Consider the following 16,161-nt stretch of genomic DNA (forward strand, 5'->3'; position numbering starts at 1 on the left):
AGGTAGAGTGCTTCTTCTGGTCCCCGGCGCCGTGGTACGCTCTCCGCGGTCTAACCGACGAGCCAGTATAAGTCTGCCTCCGCGAGCGGAAGAGAGAGCGGTTTCGACTTGCAGCTCCTTCCAGTGTCGCTGGGCCCTCACCACTCCGCGAAGACATCCCCGCTGTTTGACCTTTCGGCATGGACTTGGGACGGCTTCCTCGACCGGACGCATGGGCGTTCGCCATCGTCCGTTCCGTGTCCGCAAGGGCGACTGAAGACCAGACGGCGGCAGTCGAGCATGGCTCGGGCGCGGTCCTCATCGGAGGGCTCATAGCATTGTAGTGAGTGACGCGTCGTCGTGCCCGCATCTCGGTCGTGGCATTCATTCCCGACGGACAGCCTGTCAGGGATCGTGTTCATGCAGACTGTCCTGTATGTACGCATGTACAGCGCATCAGATCCACAAAAGGTCAAAGTATTGGTGCGTGCCGTGTCGACCGTCCCGTTTGACCGTGCATAGGAGACTTACGTCGAAACCCGGATAGGTCGGCCTCGTATGGTCGCTTGACCTACTCCATTCCGCTATGGTCTGTGCAGCCAACTGGCAGAACCTCATCGTCGGCTTCGGGGACTTCGATAAGCTTGACTACATCACCTGGTCAATTGCAGTGAGTACGAGTGACATCTCTGTGAACAGAGACAATCATCTTACCGCATCCTAGGTTACCGTCGCCCTCACGGTAAGCCCCAATGTCTTGTCACCTTGTGTCCAGGATGGTTGACGACCCTTCTTCCCGGAAGGCGGCGACGACATTCATCGTCCACTGGTACGCGCTACTGCTCTCCACGTCCTTGCGATGTTCCCTTCGCTGACCGTCGTCGCTCCCAGCTTCTTCTCCCACCGGATCCACACCCGTGAGAAGTCGCCGCGCATCTCTGCCATCCGTCTTGTTAACGCCTGCGCGGATGCCAGTGAGCCGAGGTAACTGGTACATCACCGTCCCCCTCGTGCGTGCCTCCGCTTCCGGTGTCCTGATCGGCGCGTGCTGACCCGACGGACCGCGCACGCTGCATTCAGATCTCGCTCGCGCTCCTCCGCCTCGGTAAGTCGGCGCAGCCCGTTTCCGGCACCCAGCCTCTGACACGACCCCGCGCCCGAAACGGTCCGCGTTCCGCCGTCAAGTCGCCGCGACCGGTACGTCGCGCCCCTCCACGCTGATCTCGCCGGACGGCACGCAGGAGCGCTGATCGTCCGCACTCGCCAGTCTCGACTTCGGAGATGATCCGCCTCGAGAGCTTCCGCGGATTCGTGACCGGCTTCGGGGTGGGTGCCGTCGAGCTCGATCGGGAGGCCTCGAGGACGCCGCTGACCTGCCGAGCCGCAGTTCGTCTTCACGCTTGGGCTCGCGACCTCGACCGCGCTCGACGTGCTCATCACCGGCATCCTATGTTTCTACCTCCGCCGACGGAAGAGCGGCCTCGTGCGGTGCGTGTCCGCGCCGCGAACGTGCCTCTAGCTCCGGGCCCCGGGGCTGACCGACTCCGAGACTGACGGGCGTGAGCCGACCGGCAGGATGGACCGCATCATCGGCACCCTCACGCTCTACACGGTCGAGAACGGCTTGCTGACCTGGTGCGTGGCCGCTTCGTCCTGCAAGGGGTGCCCGACTCCGCGAGGGGGTGCTGAAAACGCGACGGTCTGCCCAGCCTCACGACGGCGGTGTCGCTGATCTGCGTACGTACCCCCCGGTAGCACATGTTCGACGCCTGGGGAGTGCTGACGCTATACCCGACCGCGCAGTGGGTGCGCATGCAGGACAACCTGATCTTCCTCGGGCTGCACCTCGCGATCAGCAAACGTGAGTCCCGTCTTTGTCCCGCGTTCCTCCGCCACGGCCCACGGACCCTTTCATCTGGCCCCGCGCGGCCGTCTTGGCGTGTGCGCTGACTTCTCCGTCCCTGAACGCAGTGTACGCCAACTCGTTCTTAGCGAGGTGCGTGCGTTTCCGTGGCATGCACAAGACGTACGGGCACCCACCGCACCCTCTTTCCGGCCCGAAGCCTCAACGCGCGCAAGCACCTCTCGGGCCCCGCGAGCCACTCCGCGAGCGACGGCTACCCGCTCCCGGTGGTCTTCCCCCAGGGCTACGGGGTGCGGAACGGCAGCTCGGCGCACGGGCTCGCGGTGGTGGGTCCCTCCCTCGCCCGCCCTCTCGACTTCCGCGCGCGCGATTGCTGACCTGCTCCGTCGTCCCCGTCGCCCGTGTGTCCCATGCCCCGCGCTGCATCCTCCGCGCATCTCCGCCGCGTCCGCCATGTGGTGTGGTGCGCTGTGGCCGCGACGGCGCACACGCTCCCCCCACGATGCTCGCCAAACCCGACATGATGGCCGGACCCGTCGCGCACGGCCGCACGCGAGCAGGCCGCGAACCGCCCCGCGGGGCGCGCTGGGAAGGTGCGTCCTCGATCCGTGCTTCGTTCGCGAAGCGTCGTCTGATCTGCCTTCCGTCGGCGCGGCGGGTCTCCTGCGCAGCCGCTGCAGGTGAGCGTCAACGTCGAGCAGACGGTGCACCAGGACCGGGGGCGGTCACGGACGGTCTCCTTGGACTGCGGGACGCCGCCGGCGCAGGGCGTGGGGAGCTTGGAGAGCTTTGGGAAGGGCGAGACTTGCTGAGGCCGGGAGGAGGCGGAGGTTTGGGGATCGCTGGGTGTGCGCGCCGCGAGGAGGGATGTGTTGTTTGACTTGGAGCTCTGTATGGGATCTAGGGCAGTGGAGCCTCGATAGTCATGTCGGTGCCTGAGTGGTGAGACAGATGGCAGCTCAAAATGGAGACACTCACGCGTGCAGTCCGTGGGGATGTCTGTTAGCAATGTCTGAGCACATGATCTTCAATTTTGAGAGGGGGATACGTGGAATAGCACAGATAATTTGGTGGATCGCGTGGGACGGAGGTCGCAGAAAGGGCATGAATAAATGGGTACAGAAGTGAGTCGTATCCACGGTACATTGGAGAGGAGCAAGGAGGAAAAGGGGGAACTCCCATCACTTTTGTCCTTCTCGCTTCCCAAAACTACGGCACTCACTAGATTGTCCCGAAGAGTTGCCTAAGAGCGCGGTCTTGGAGTATCATCTGCGGCCGTTCAGATAGCATTTCAAGGCTCCGAGCCCAACGTTGTCGATGCACAGGTGCATGAATATAGTGAACCCTTGGGTAGAGACCGCATCGCCGATTAAAGAGAGCTAGGAGGACAAGGAGGGGGCGAAGCCGAGAATATGGAGCAAGAACATTCGGGACGCACCCAATGACAACCTTTTCCTGCCCATTCCCAAGAAGGTGCGCATAGTCCATGGAAATGAGTTGTTCTGAGCGCACACATGCACAACAACGCGTCAGGACGATGTGCGCCAAGAAGTTGTCGACGTACCTCAGGCTGAAGCTGGTGACACGAAGTAACACCCCTGACTTGTTCGCACAAGAGCGCGATGCAAACGTAGCCGGTCAGAGCCTTGCCATAGGTCACGATCAAGGAAGAGGACTCTGAGGAGAGACGGTGGTGAGCGGGAAGGAGGGACGGTCCGTGGTGTCCGGCATCTCCGGTTCTCAAAGAGGATCAAGCTTCAAGCTGCTCCCTTCACCCGTTCTCTTGCGCGGGAGGTTGCCATCCTTTCTACGCTTCTCTCTACGTAACTATCGCCCCGGGACACACGAAGCGGCGGCGACAAACATCTCAGGCAAGCACTGAATGCCACCATCGCCTTCCTCCTGGTCATCGAGGTCGGGAGACGGGCGCGAGGATCAAGGCATGGGCCTCGACGGGATCACCGCATTTGTGGTCTCGCCCTATGGTTCATCTGAAGCCCGTCCGTGTCGCAGCATCTGTTCAGAAAGGTGTCCAGCTAGTGTCATCAAGCTCCAGAGGTGCGCAAATGCCATGCGTTCCTACGTGCAAGACCTGACCTCCGTCATCCAGTGCCTCTGTTTCTTCCCGCCTGCCAATGGCACGAAACCGCAGCTTGCGCTCTTCGTGTTTGTTGCGAGTCGTTGCGATCACAGAGCGATCTGGGCTGGATCACAGGGCGCTTGGTACAACAACCCAGCGGACTGCGTCCGCAAGTGCATGTCTCAGTCAGAATGTTATTCGTCGATCACAGCACAGGACTTCGATCTCCGTGTGTGACCATCGGGGTTTGCTCTTCTGGAACAGAACTGGGGGTTTACAGCGTCTCCTCTCTCTGCTGCTTCTGGCGACGTCGGCACGGTCAGAGTCAAAGTCTCGAGCGGCGACGGGGTTCAATGGGTGAAGGTACCCTGGGACTTGGTGCTATACCTGAGGACCATACTGCGCGAGACGGCTTCGGAGAACGAGATTCGTACGACATGTTCACGTATCAGCAGATTTACGACCGCACACACCTATTGAAGACCCTCGGAATTTTCGCTTTTCGTCACGTGTCGCCAGAACCTGAAGTTCTCTGACACGAACAGTGAGTTTCCCGCTTACATATAGTGCGATGATGCCGACCTCAGAGTCACCACAGAGAAAACTCCGAACAAGGCAAAAGGGTCCGAGGCAGGCGAAGCAGGGCTCACTCGACCCTAACCGCTTCACGACCCTGCAAGAGGCCGCGTATCGAGGCTCGAGGCACGCACGCCTGCGAGCGATGGTGGCGTTCGTTCGTTTGCGGGGCGGGTCTCAGCGGACTGCGCGGGGCCGACGCCGCACGTCTTCAGAGTGGGTGCGTGGGTGCGTGAGATGGAATGGGGAGGGTCCGGGGCGGATGGGAGATCACAGCAAGGCCATCGATCGAGCGGGAGGGGACACAGCAGCTGGGGTATTGAGACGGAATATCTAAAAGATCGCACCAGACATTCGACCGCGAACGACATCACACCACCACCACCGCCGCCGCCGCCACCACCACGCGCCTCGCGACGCAACCCTCGTCCGTCCGTGCTGCACCGCGGCAAAGGGGAGAGGCGGAGAGGAGAAGATGAAAACCCTCCCGCCACCGGGGTCATTTCTTCGTCCCCCCTCCGCCCGCTGCGGCCTTCGCGGCCTCTTCTTCCTTTTTCTGTGGCAACGGCCCTCCGATGAGAGGACGGAGAGGGGCGTGCGCGCGGGACGCACCTTCTGCTTCTCGCGCAGAGCCGCAGCGTCCCTGTGAACGGGCGTGAGCGTCGCGGGCGGCGGGCGGATGGGGCGGAAGGCACCCACTTCTCTTTGCGCTGCTGCAGGCTCGACGCGCTCTCCTTGGGTTTGGCCTTGGCCGCCGCGGCCTTCTTCTGCGCCTTCAGGCGGTCCGTCTCCCGCTGGTTGCCGCCTACAGGGAGTCGCGGGGGGCCCGCGGCGCTGAAGTGAATCGAGAGCAGTCAAGACGGGAAGGCGAAGCACCGCTTACGAGTCATCTCGGCGTCGGCGTCGGGAATGGGGGGGTCGGTGGTGGTTGGGTAAAGGTGTGAGTGAGAACGTGTGCAAGCCGTTCACCGCCCAGACAGCCTCCGCGCCAGACGGACTGGATGGCGTTTCTAGCGCGTTCTGCGAGGGACGTGATTTGTGATATGTCACACTCGCGTGACCCGAGCCCGAATATATATATATATATCGTATCGCACGATCGCGGCCACCGGTTTCTCATTCACCTTGACTTGTCAGTGGTCACTTCCCACACACATATGTTTAAGATCGCCACGCCAAATGAAGCTGGTATCATTGAAGTCGTTCCTGCGCATATATGCTGAGCCGATCAGGTCTGCGGCCAAAGTTCAGCGTGCAAACAATGCGGTCTGGGCTCGGTGGGCTCAGGTCTGTGAGTCCAAACGCCTGCGATTCATCTGTATGCGTCAAAACCATCCTCGTGGGCTAATCACGGTGTTTAATAGATGCCCCGGGGGCACATTGCCGGTCCATTAGGTGCACAGTCGCCCGAATGCGCGCGTTGTGATGTTGGAACGTCATTCGATGTTTGTGTCCGGATAAGTCCCCTTCCCCTTTTTGATTATTCCGCTGATCTGCGAGCGGCGTGCTCGGATCTATGCTGCAGAGCTAGAAGTCCCGCGGCGCAGCTTACATCACCACCGCTGCTGCGTCTGCTCATCTAGATCCTGAAGATGGCCCGACGAGATGCGAGGGCGCGTGCTGATCAGCAGCCGCCAGCAACACGTCAATGGGCCGCAAGGCGGCAGAAGCGGATGCCTTATCAGACTTCGCTGCCCTGCCATGTACCCGCCCTGCCTCACGACCATCCTTCGCCCGCAGGGGGCCCATTAATCCCAGCCAGGCGTCCGCCGTCCGGCGCTTCCCGAAGGCGTGCGCAATTGATCGTTTGATTAGTTCGGCCCCAAGGCGTCCCAGCCTAGCCGTTCTCGAGCGAACAGATCTCCCAAGGCGTATCGCACAGCATAAGTAATAAAAGATCTTCCCATGCGAAACCGGATGCACTCTGTGTAGATGTGGGCTGCAGCATACCCGCGCCGTTCCTGACCTGGCGTCCAACATCGATAGGCACGGAGTGTTCATCGGACTTCCCCGCCTCGTGCTGGACGCAGGCGTCCGCTCGCGGCCGCATTAGTCCACCGCGGGAGGCAACTGGCAGACAGCTCCGAGGCCACGCGCTTCCCAGGACCCTGGCGAACCGAGCGCGGTGATTGCAAGGCTGTTTTGAGTTGGCGACCGAGGATCAGGTGCCGAGCGGCAGAAGCAAGCTCCGGACACGGATTGGGACAAGTGCGCGAAGGAGGAGAGACGCCTACAGGCCGCGCGGGGGGACGTTCGCCCGGACCCCGCCTTCCCATCCCTGGCGTTATGGCAGAAGCCACTGCCGCCGTCGTGCTTCGCCCGAGACCAGACCGGAGGGTGAGTCGAGCGTTCGCAGCCACAAGACGTGGCGCGCAGTGGGATCTGATGTTCCCCCCTCCTCGTGTTTAGATGACCCTGTGCTTGTCAGGCCCATCTCGCTCTTTGTGCGCGTGCTCTGGAACATCCTAGCCTCCCGGCCGTACATAGGCGAGGATCACAACACGGTCGACTCAAGAATAAGCTCGTGGGAGGCGCGGAGGTTGTGCCCGGCAGCGAGCCCGCCAGCCCTTCACCGCCTTCCCAACGACTCGCCTTCCCGTTTCCCAACGCACGCGCCCGTGGAAGGCCGTCTCCCTTCGGTGGCCTCCCAGGACGACGGCGCCCCGCCGCGCCTTCCCATCGCACCGCTTCTCTGCACGGCTTCTCAGCCGCTCCCAACATGCCCCCTCCCACGGCGCGAGGCGCGGGATCCAGATATCCCGATGGCCCGTGGGACGCCTCGCACGCCGCCCAGGGTCCGAGCAACACGCCCTTCTGCGCAACCCTCAGCACAGGCTCCGATCGCCCCCGCCCGCGGCCTGGATCCGGCGTTCTTTCTGCTGCCCAGCACCGCGGCCCGCGGATGGCCGGCCGCGCCCTCGAGCCCGCCACTCACACGGGCAGCACACGGGGACGGCGTCGCGCCAGCACACAGCATGCATACATACGCCCGCGCGCGCGTTAGGCTGGGAACGGCGGCGCGCCCCGCTCCTTTACGTTCGAGCCGGGAGCCGCGCGGGCCCTTGGCGCGGCTTCGCGGGCCCAGTGCGGGGGGTGCGCGCCTGCGTCGTTTTCGCCGCTCGGCGCGGGATGAAGGACGGGGGACGAGGGATTCGCAGGGTGCGTGTGCGCCGTCCGTGTGCACCCCTTCCTTCTCCATGCGAGTCCGCGTCCGACTGACGGCACCTGCGCCCGTGCATACACACAGGACCGGTCCCGCGCAGCCTTCCTCCCGTTCGTTCTTGGCCATCGGAGCACTTCGGTTTCGTTGCGGCTGCAGACCGCCGCCGTGCTGGCGGCCTACCCTACCCGTTCTCGTCTCGCCCGCCGCCGCGGCGCTTCCCCCACCCTACCCGCGACGCCAAAGACGGGTCTGGAAGCTTCAAGCGTCCTAGCTTGGGGAAGCTCCCGGGCGGGGCGTCTTTGCAGTGCCGTGACCATCAAAGGGGCCGACCAGGCCCAGCTCAGGGCCGAGCAGACCGCCGGGCCCCGACGCGACAAACACCACCGCGCGCGGGCGGTGACGCAAGCAAGCAAGCATCCCATCCTGCATCAGATCCCGGTCGACCTCGAGACGCCGCCCCGCTCTCTGGCCGTGCGGGTGCCAACCCAACCCCGCGGCGTTGTCCCGGCGCGTCCCACAGGGCTGGAAGGCGTACGCACGTCGACGCGCTCGGGCTTCGGGGCTCGGGTGCGCCCCCGCCACAAAAATAGAGGCGGGCGAGCCCTCTGCTGCCCCCTGCTGCCCGTGCCTGCGGCGCGTCCGGCCTTCCAGCGTTCGTGCGGGGCTCCCCCGTCGAAGCTCGGGTTGGACGGAGGGCGCTCGTCGCCGTCCGCCTTCCGCCGAGCCGCGACGTCGACCGTCCTCGGCGTCCCCGCGTTCCTGCAAAACCTGGCATGTGGGCCGCAGCTGCGTCTTCGATGCTCGGATCGCCGCGCGCTCAGCCTCGGGCGTGAGGCGTGCTGTCTCCGCTCCCCGCGCCCATGCACATGGGCGCTGCGTAGGTGGAGGTGAGCGGGAAAGACCTGTGCTTCGTGCTCGTAGCGTCGAGTCTAACCTACCCAAATGAGCCAGGGGTGGACTCCACCGGCGCACGGACTAGGACGCACGGGCTCGTCGCCAGAGCCCCGCGTCGCGCCGAGCACCTGAAGGCACTCATTCATCCGTCGCCAGATCAGCTCATACTTCAAAGCTTCCCGCCTTCCGGGAGTCCCAAGCGCGGTGCATGTCCCGCATCCATCGCAAGGTTTGACGGTGAGTGCTCGATCTCCGTCTGGCGCGTGACCTGACGCCCGGGACGAGCGCAGCACAGTTCAAACGTTCACGCTCCGCTCGCCGCTGCGCGGTCTCGTGGCGTGAAGCCTGGACGCAGTGCGGCGCGTTCGGGAGCGCGACGCGCCGCGCAGGACCGGCCAGCCGGAGGTGAACGTTCGAACTTTGCGTGCGGACGCGCACGTCATCCGTTCGCGAGTACATACGCGAACCTCCGCGCGCAGGGAGACCGGTCGTACGCGTTCGCCCTCCGGTCGTCTCCGGCTCTCCGTGCGGGCTTGGCGCGAGCGCGAGCGTCGCACGCCGGGCTGGAGGAAGACTCGCCGCACACGCCTCGCATGCGAACGCCGAGGTCGAAGAGGGGGAGCCGCGCTGGGCCCTTGGCGCGGAGGTGAAGCTTTGAAGCCGCACTGCGACTCGCTGCAGCAGGAGGCCCCTGGGAACGGGGACGGGCAGTGGGAGAAGGAAGCGATGAACGGCCTATCGAGTGCGGGGAGAGCAGGTGCGCGCACGCTCCATAGATATCGCCATCCCGGCGACACGGCCCCCTGGTCAGCAGCTGCAGGCACCCTCCCCGAGGCGGCGGTAGAGGCGAACGAAGCTCGCGGGGCGCGTGCACCCACGCTGCTTCTCTCGAGCCTCTTGACGTTCGCGGAGCGCATCGGCCCCTCTGCGCGCGGCGTGGCCGCCGAGGCCCGCCGTTCGGGTGGGGGTTCGCGGGCGGGATCCGCGGGGCGGTGGTGCGTGCCCGCATTCATTAATTCATTGCTCTTCTGCAGTCGCCGGTGCTGCCGCTTCGGTCCAGGATGGGCTCGATCGCGGGTGAAGGCGAGGTTCGCTCCCGTGGGCTCGAAGCTCGCAGAGGGCCGTGCGACGCGCGATGCCGGAACCTCGAGGCACTCCGGATATCAAGATACTATAGATCTGTAGGTGCCGGGACGGTGAAGAGGCGCATGGAAGGCGTTCGATGACCCGGGCCCGCTTGAGCAATGCAGGTTCTTCGCCATGCGCATCTTCCTGTGGTCGGGAACCAGGGCTCCCCCAACACGCACACGTCCAAGTACTGCCGCTGCAAAACCATGAGGTTTCGGACGACGAACTTCCGTCCCCGCGCAAGCTCCATCCGCAGAATCCGCGGAACTCACTCGGCCATCGCCTCCCCCCGCACGCGCCGCACTGCACCGCGAGCAGACGCTGGCTCCCGCAGCAGCCGGCTCTCCTCGTGCTCCTTTCGCTCAAGCTCGCGATCGCGCACGCGGAGAGTTCGCGCGCCCCATTCAATGCGCTCGCCCGTGAGGTGCTTTGCCCGCCTAGGATAGGATCCGTGCGAAACCGCACCGGCACGACGGCGCGGGCGTATCCATCTCATCGTCGCATTTCACTCCAGGCCCACCAGGCCCGCACGCACATCAGGCCTGCTATAGCCCTTCCGTGAGCCCGTTATAAGTAGAGTCACTAGTCTCGATGGCAGGCGCCTCCGGCGCGGCGCGATGTCGATCGCGCCCTGGTGTGCGCCAGAGATCTGGCGGTGCTCCGAGCCCGGGGCCCGCGGGCGTCGTTCTCCCATCCATCATCATGTGACCCCGGTAAGTACTTACTGCGCGCGCACTGGCTCCATCGCATTCTCCGTGCGATCTGAGACCGCCGAGGTACGTGTGTTTCTTCGGAGGGTGGTCTGATTGACTTGCCTTTTTTGCGCGGACGCCGCTGACGGAGCTCACCACACAGATAAGTTCTAAGACTGAGCGGCGAGTACGGGCCGGCTGCGCGCGAGCGTGGAGTGGAGGCTGTGGACTCTGGAGGGTGGAGGTCCAATCGATCTGCACAAGAGACCGAGGAAACCGCGCGCGTTTTGCGCAGCGCAGCGTCTTTCGGCCCACATGCGGGTCCGTTTTCATTTATCAGCTTTCTGTTCTCGGTCGCTGTGCTGAGATTCCGTCACTTGTGGTGGGACTCCAGATGGCCAGGGACGGACCCGAAGCGCCAGGCCGCGCGGTCCAGTGTGGTCGATAATCCGAACCCTAAGTGCTTCTCCGAGGGAAGACGGCCGGCCAGCGGGATGGTGCACAGGACTTACTTATCATCAGCGTTCCTCAGCTTTCACGTCCGCCCAGACGTATCTGACTGCGATGACACGATCTCGGCCAGCCCGTGCACAGCTGTCGCGCGCAGGTGCTCGGACGACATCCCGCCATCCCCGCCCCGAGCCTGTGCGACACGCCCGCCCCCCGTGGGCGACGGACCCATCAAGCACCGGGCAGCTGTCAATTATGCAAAGCCGCATGCGTCCGTCTCCCACTCCCCTGGCAGTGGCAGGGCGGCGGCGGCGGCGACCAACGCGCGCGTAAGCATGCCCGGAAGAGGCCGCACGTACGTAGCACGCCCGAGCGCGCGTCTGGCAGTGAGTTCTCGAGTTCTCGGATGTCTCAAGTGCGTGCATGCGCACGTGGCCGACCGTCCCCTCCTTTGAACAGCACGCTTCTCGCGCGACTCTCCGCGCGCAGGCCAATGAACGGAGGCCCGATGGACGCACGCACGGCCACCCGAGCCGCCCCCGCGCCGCTCTGACAAGTCCGCGAGCTCGACGTACGCCGTCCATGAATGCACGATGACGGTGCGCGGGGCCAGGCCTCCAGGCCCCGCCCTCTTCACGTTCCCTGACGTGGGCGCACAGAGCCCGCGGGAGGCGTTACGTAGCGCGGCGCGCGGACGCGAGTACGTACGCGTTCGACCCGGCATCGGCCGTGCGCAAGTGTGCGTGTGTGCGCGCGCTGCTGGCCATCTGCTGATGAGTTGGTGCGTTAGCACGCCTTTCTGCGCCGCACTCGGGCGGCGTCAGACGGCGTGCGCGAACTGGAGAGGGTGGGAAGGCTCGCAGGGGCTGCGAAGAAGGCGAGGGCGCGGGTTGATGTTGATAAGAAGGGGGGCGCGGACGCGGGAGGGAGAAGACTGAGTGCGGTTGCGCACCGTGCGTACGTGACGGTGCGGGGTTCCCCGAGCCTCCCGCTCGCTCGTTCGTTCGCTCGTCTGATGCTCACGTACGTTCTGGCCGGCTGGGCCCGGCGACACGTGCCGCGCCGCGGAGGCGGGGGTTTCGATCTTCTGTCAAGGCCCCATCGGATCCGTGCGTCGCCTAGCCGTGCGTTGGCTGCCGACGCGAGCTCGAGTGCGAGGACGACGCGGGCGCCGCCGCGTATGTGTGGGGCATCGTGATTGGCGATCGGCCGAAGCCGCGCGCGAAGGTCTGCGAAGGTCGACGAAGACCGCCCCGCGACCCGTGTCCATGTCTCGGAATCGCATTGGAAGGCGGAGACGGCGCACGCCCTCCCGCATCTGCCTCTCGCGCACGCGGGTCGAGGAAACAAGCGCAAGCGCGCCCGCCATCCGCCACACGTCCGTGGTGACATGACATCGGGTGCGGCGCGTGCGCCGTTCATCCGTGGACGTCTCGAGTCTCGACCGCACCTACGTGCGCTTCCCCTCCGTCGCTCGTGAATCGTGATGGGCGTCGCCGACGGCTCGAAGGGCTCCCCGGCTGGGAAGGGCGCGCGCGCGTCCGTCCGACGTGATGCATCGGGGTTCCTTCCTTCCGCACCAGAGCGCAATTTAGCAAGGGCGGGCGGAGATGGGCGCACGCTAGCGGCGCGCGACGCTCGACCGTCCCGGGCGCGCGGCGTCCTGCTGCCAAACCAGGGGGCAGGCGCCGCCGCGTGCGCGAGCTGGCTGCGGGACGAACGTCGAGTGCGATGGGAGGGCGGCGCGCCGGGGGCACATGGGGCGCTCAGGGGCGCGCGGGCATCAGCGGGCTCGTGCTGTTCGCCGTCATGTATGTCAGACGCTCGTCCGAGCTTCGGCAGACGCTGGGAGTCGACGCTGACGTCGTGGAGGTGGGGAGTCGAAGGTGGGTGGGGGAACGCGCGTGCATTCGAATCTGCGGACGACGGTCGTCGCTCGTCGCTCGCCCCGGTGTTCATGCGGGAATGAAGTGACCACGGCGGTTGACGTCGGCTCGGAGTCGTGTCGCGCGGAGACGGGGGGAGGCGAGCCTACGCGAGCTCGGCCGGCGGCTCTCTCCAGGGCCACGGTCCGCCAGACGCGGAGGCGGATTCCCATCAGACTCAGGGTAACTTCGGGGTCGTCGATGGGAGCGGCCGCGGGGCTTGGAATCTTGGGATGGGGAGGGGGGGGACGAGATGTCGGCATGACGCGTTCGATATAGCCCGACCATCGCGATCCGTACGTCCTCCCGTCAGGCGTTCAACGTTCAGGCGTTGGGTGTTTAGGGCGGGCGGTGCCTTGTTTCGGTGCTTGTCGGTGCCATGTCAGCGTGCTCGTTGAGTTCCTGTGGGAGGAGAGGCGGAGATAGCAGGCGGGGGTGGTAAGCATGAAAGTTGTGATGCATGCCACGGCGCCCACACCTGGACGCGATGTAGGAGGATATATACTTAGACCAAGTGATGAATAGAACTCGGATGCGAACGCGGACTCGGGCGCTCGCCCTCCAGTTGTGTACTTGTGTGTACGTGAGCATCACGGCGGACGTCGTCCTTCCTTTCCGCCCATGCAAGCTCCCGACGTCGGCCCTGGGGACGGCTTCGAGATCCGCCCTCGGCGAGCGCGAGGATGGCGGGCATGGAAAGGTCGCGCCGCCCCGGCTCGCTCCCCCCGCCGCCATCTCACCATTCCAGCCCCGGCGCGACGAGATCGCGCACCCCGATGTGGTCAGGGGGACGCCCGTCGGCCTGTTTGGCATGCGTGATGGCGATGGCGATCGAACATCGCGACGGACGGGAAACGCCTGGCGCTTACCGCGGGCAGCTGCGCCGATCAAAGGCCCCGCCCGCGGTGGCCCTAGTGCCCCCGCGCGACACACCTCGAGCTCCCTGCCCCCTGTTCTTCATCCAGCACCGCCGCGTTCCCTTCCGTCGCCGATGAACATGCACCCCGCGCGCGCGCTCCACGGACGGCTTCTCGCCTGCGTGCCTCGTCGACTTGCGACGGACATACGCCGTGGGCGGCACCCGTTGCTCGCTGCCGGCGACGGACTCGACGGTGATGATGCGCGGCCGATCGCCCTCCGCCCGGAGCGTGCCATGATCACGAATCACGATCGTCGCATTTTCAGCCCGTCCGCGGGGCCGCAACGCTCCCCTGTCGTCGACTCGCCGCTCGAGCATGACAGATCGGCTGCCCCGCCCTGGACTGCGTCGGCCGGCGCCGCGTGAACGAAGCTGTCGCAGCAGCTCATCCTCCGAGACGGAGCGGAAGGTGATCACTGCGGCATGCCCAGGGCCAACGTTCGACTTTCAGCGTTCAGCCTCTGGGGCAGGACGGGCAGCGCCGGGTTCCCCACCCCGCGAAGCCGCCCGGATCGGAAGGGCTCGCCCGCGGGCGCCTCTTGTTGAATGCCCTGGCGGTTTTGACGTGGGCCCCGCGAAGGGGAGAGCCGACCCGGCCGTGCGGCCCTTCCGCACGCGACCCACTGCAGCCGCCCGCGTGAGTGCATCAAGATCGCAAGGGCGCCTCCTGGGCACGCGCCAAGTCGGTGTCGCTTGCGGCACAGGGGCCGGGCATATCCAGATCTCGCGATGTGTTTCCCCGCGCGCGCCCGGCGTGGCTCCCACGCCAGAAGGGGGAAAAGGGTGCGACCGCAGGCGTGGAGAGACGCCGGGGAAGCCGTCGGGCGGGGGTGGTGCGCGTGATAGGCGGCTCGCGGAGAACACCGTTCTCGACGCGCGTGGGCGAGGCAGGGAGCCCTGGTGACGTGGGCGCGGGCGCGGGCGCCCCGCCGTCGCGGCTGATCTCCCCGGCTGCGCTCCCAATGAGCCAACACAGCCTCCGTGGCTGCCGGCCGAGGACGGGCTGGCGAGCTGCAGGCCTCGACCGCGCGCCCCCAAATCGCCCCAAACGCACGCCCACGCACGCCACCGCCAGCGCTGATCTTATCGCGCCCACCACGCCTTTGTTGTTCTCCTGTAAATAGGGACCTGCAGCGCCGCCTTGTTCACCCTTTTGCTCGCGCCCTTGTCGTGCTCTGTCGCCCAAGCTGCAGCCCCGCTGCGACTCACGACGGTCCCCCGGCAGATCGCCGGCAGCTCTCGCTCCACGCACGCCACGGGTTGGTTCATTGCGCACGCTTCACGTTGCAACGCCTGCGCTATCCCTCTTCTGCGAGGCATCGCCGACCGAGTCTTTGCGCCAACCTGGAGTGGGTGCGTGCAGCGTTTGCGTGTACCTCGTGCACCGCGCACGCTTGCCCGTTCTGGGCTGGCAGGCTACCGTACGCCTGCGCACGAGGCGCGCTAGCGGCGCTGCGGCGTGTGTCACTAAAGTCAAACGGACCTCGCGCTTGTGGCCCTGTCTCGGCTGTGCGGACGCTCGCATAAGAGGGGGCCAGGTGCAGCTGTCGCGGACGCGTCAGCGAGAGCGACGGCAAGCGGTTGAACGGAGAGCGAAGCGATGTGAGAAGAGCAGAAGAGGGATGCGGACCTCGCGACCCTCCCCAGCGTGGACGCAGATTCGGAATCCGGCAGAGTTAAATTGTGATGCAGGCCCCCGCGTCGCACGACCCATCGCATCGCATCGATGGCGATCGGCCGCCGCCGGGGGCCCCACGAAAGGACAAGCTCGGGCGTGGCAATGTGGCATCCGCACAGGCGCGCGCGTGGCTGATTTCCGGAGTCCGGCGACGGCGATCAGCAGCGCTCGGGGCTCCAGACGCCCACATGCACCCTGAGCCGCAGGGAACGCAGCATCGAGATATGACGGCGGTTGCAGAGTGGGAACGGAGTGCGTTAGAGGGGCGACGTCGCTGTCTATCCGGGGGCGGCGCGGAGACACGGACGGATGGGACCCCAGACGCGGCAGATGCGTTGGCGCGGCGGGCACGGTCGGAAGCGAGCACTTGACACGAGGAGAGCCACCAGCGGTGCCCTAGCGCCGACCCCGTCCTCTGGGCCACTGGCCCATCGGAGAGGGGCGATCTCGATCCCACGGGAAGATTGGATAGTTGCCGAAGGACGCCCGATACATCGGGCGGCTGGCATTCCGCATATGGTCATGTGCATTTCCCTGGAGACGCGGCTCGACGCTGCCCAGCGCCGCCGCGGGGGCGCGCATGTTTTCCCCGATCGATCTCGTCCAATTTTCCCTAGCCGCCCGTGTGCACTCCTGGGGAGATCTCTGATCGCCTTCCTCTGCGCCCTGATCTCTTTCCCGCAGCCACTTATATACTCCTTCGTTTTCCTTCGTTCCCCCTTTCGCAATCGCCTCTGTCGTTCCCCGCTCGCCCCTCCTCCACTCCCCCACCGCCCCCCACACATTCCTCTCTCGGCGGTCCCTCCCTCCACC

The 16,161-nt window shown here is 65.4% G+C and overlaps 1 protein-coding gene across 1 annotated transcript; it reads left to right on the top strand.

Annotated features, from left to right (window-relative positions):
• Positions 1 to 179: 179 nt before the first annotated feature.
• Positions 180 to 2,655, top strand: BXZ73DRAFT_99661 (uncharacterized protein; the record flags this gene model as incomplete). Its single annotated transcript, XM_048028078.1, has 18 exons — positions 180 to 322; positions 381 to 462; positions 527 to 649; positions 704 to 721; positions 783 to 808; positions 871 to 896; positions 955 to 989; positions 1,060 to 1,084; positions 1,117 to 1,176; positions 1,247 to 1,305; positions 1,367 to 1,467; positions 1,555 to 1,614; positions 1,689 to 1,716; positions 1,783 to 1,840; positions 1,951 to 1,975; positions 2,043 to 2,169; positions 2,404 to 2,436; positions 2,515 to 2,655. 18 exons carry the CDS (start codon positions 180 to 182, stop codon positions 2,653 to 2,655), a joined length of 1,170 nt encoding a protein of 389 aa, XP_047879581.1.
• Between the last annotated feature and the right edge of the window lie 13,506 nt (positions 2,656 to 16,161).

This window comes from Epithele typhae (assembly GCF_022376455.1).
Source record: "Epithele typhae strain CBS 203.58 chromosome Unknown BXZ73scaffold_13, whole genome shotgun sequence".
Taxonomy (NCBI): Eukaryota; Fungi; Basidiomycota; class Agaricomycetes; order Polyporales; family Epitheliaceae; genus Epithele; species Epithele typhae.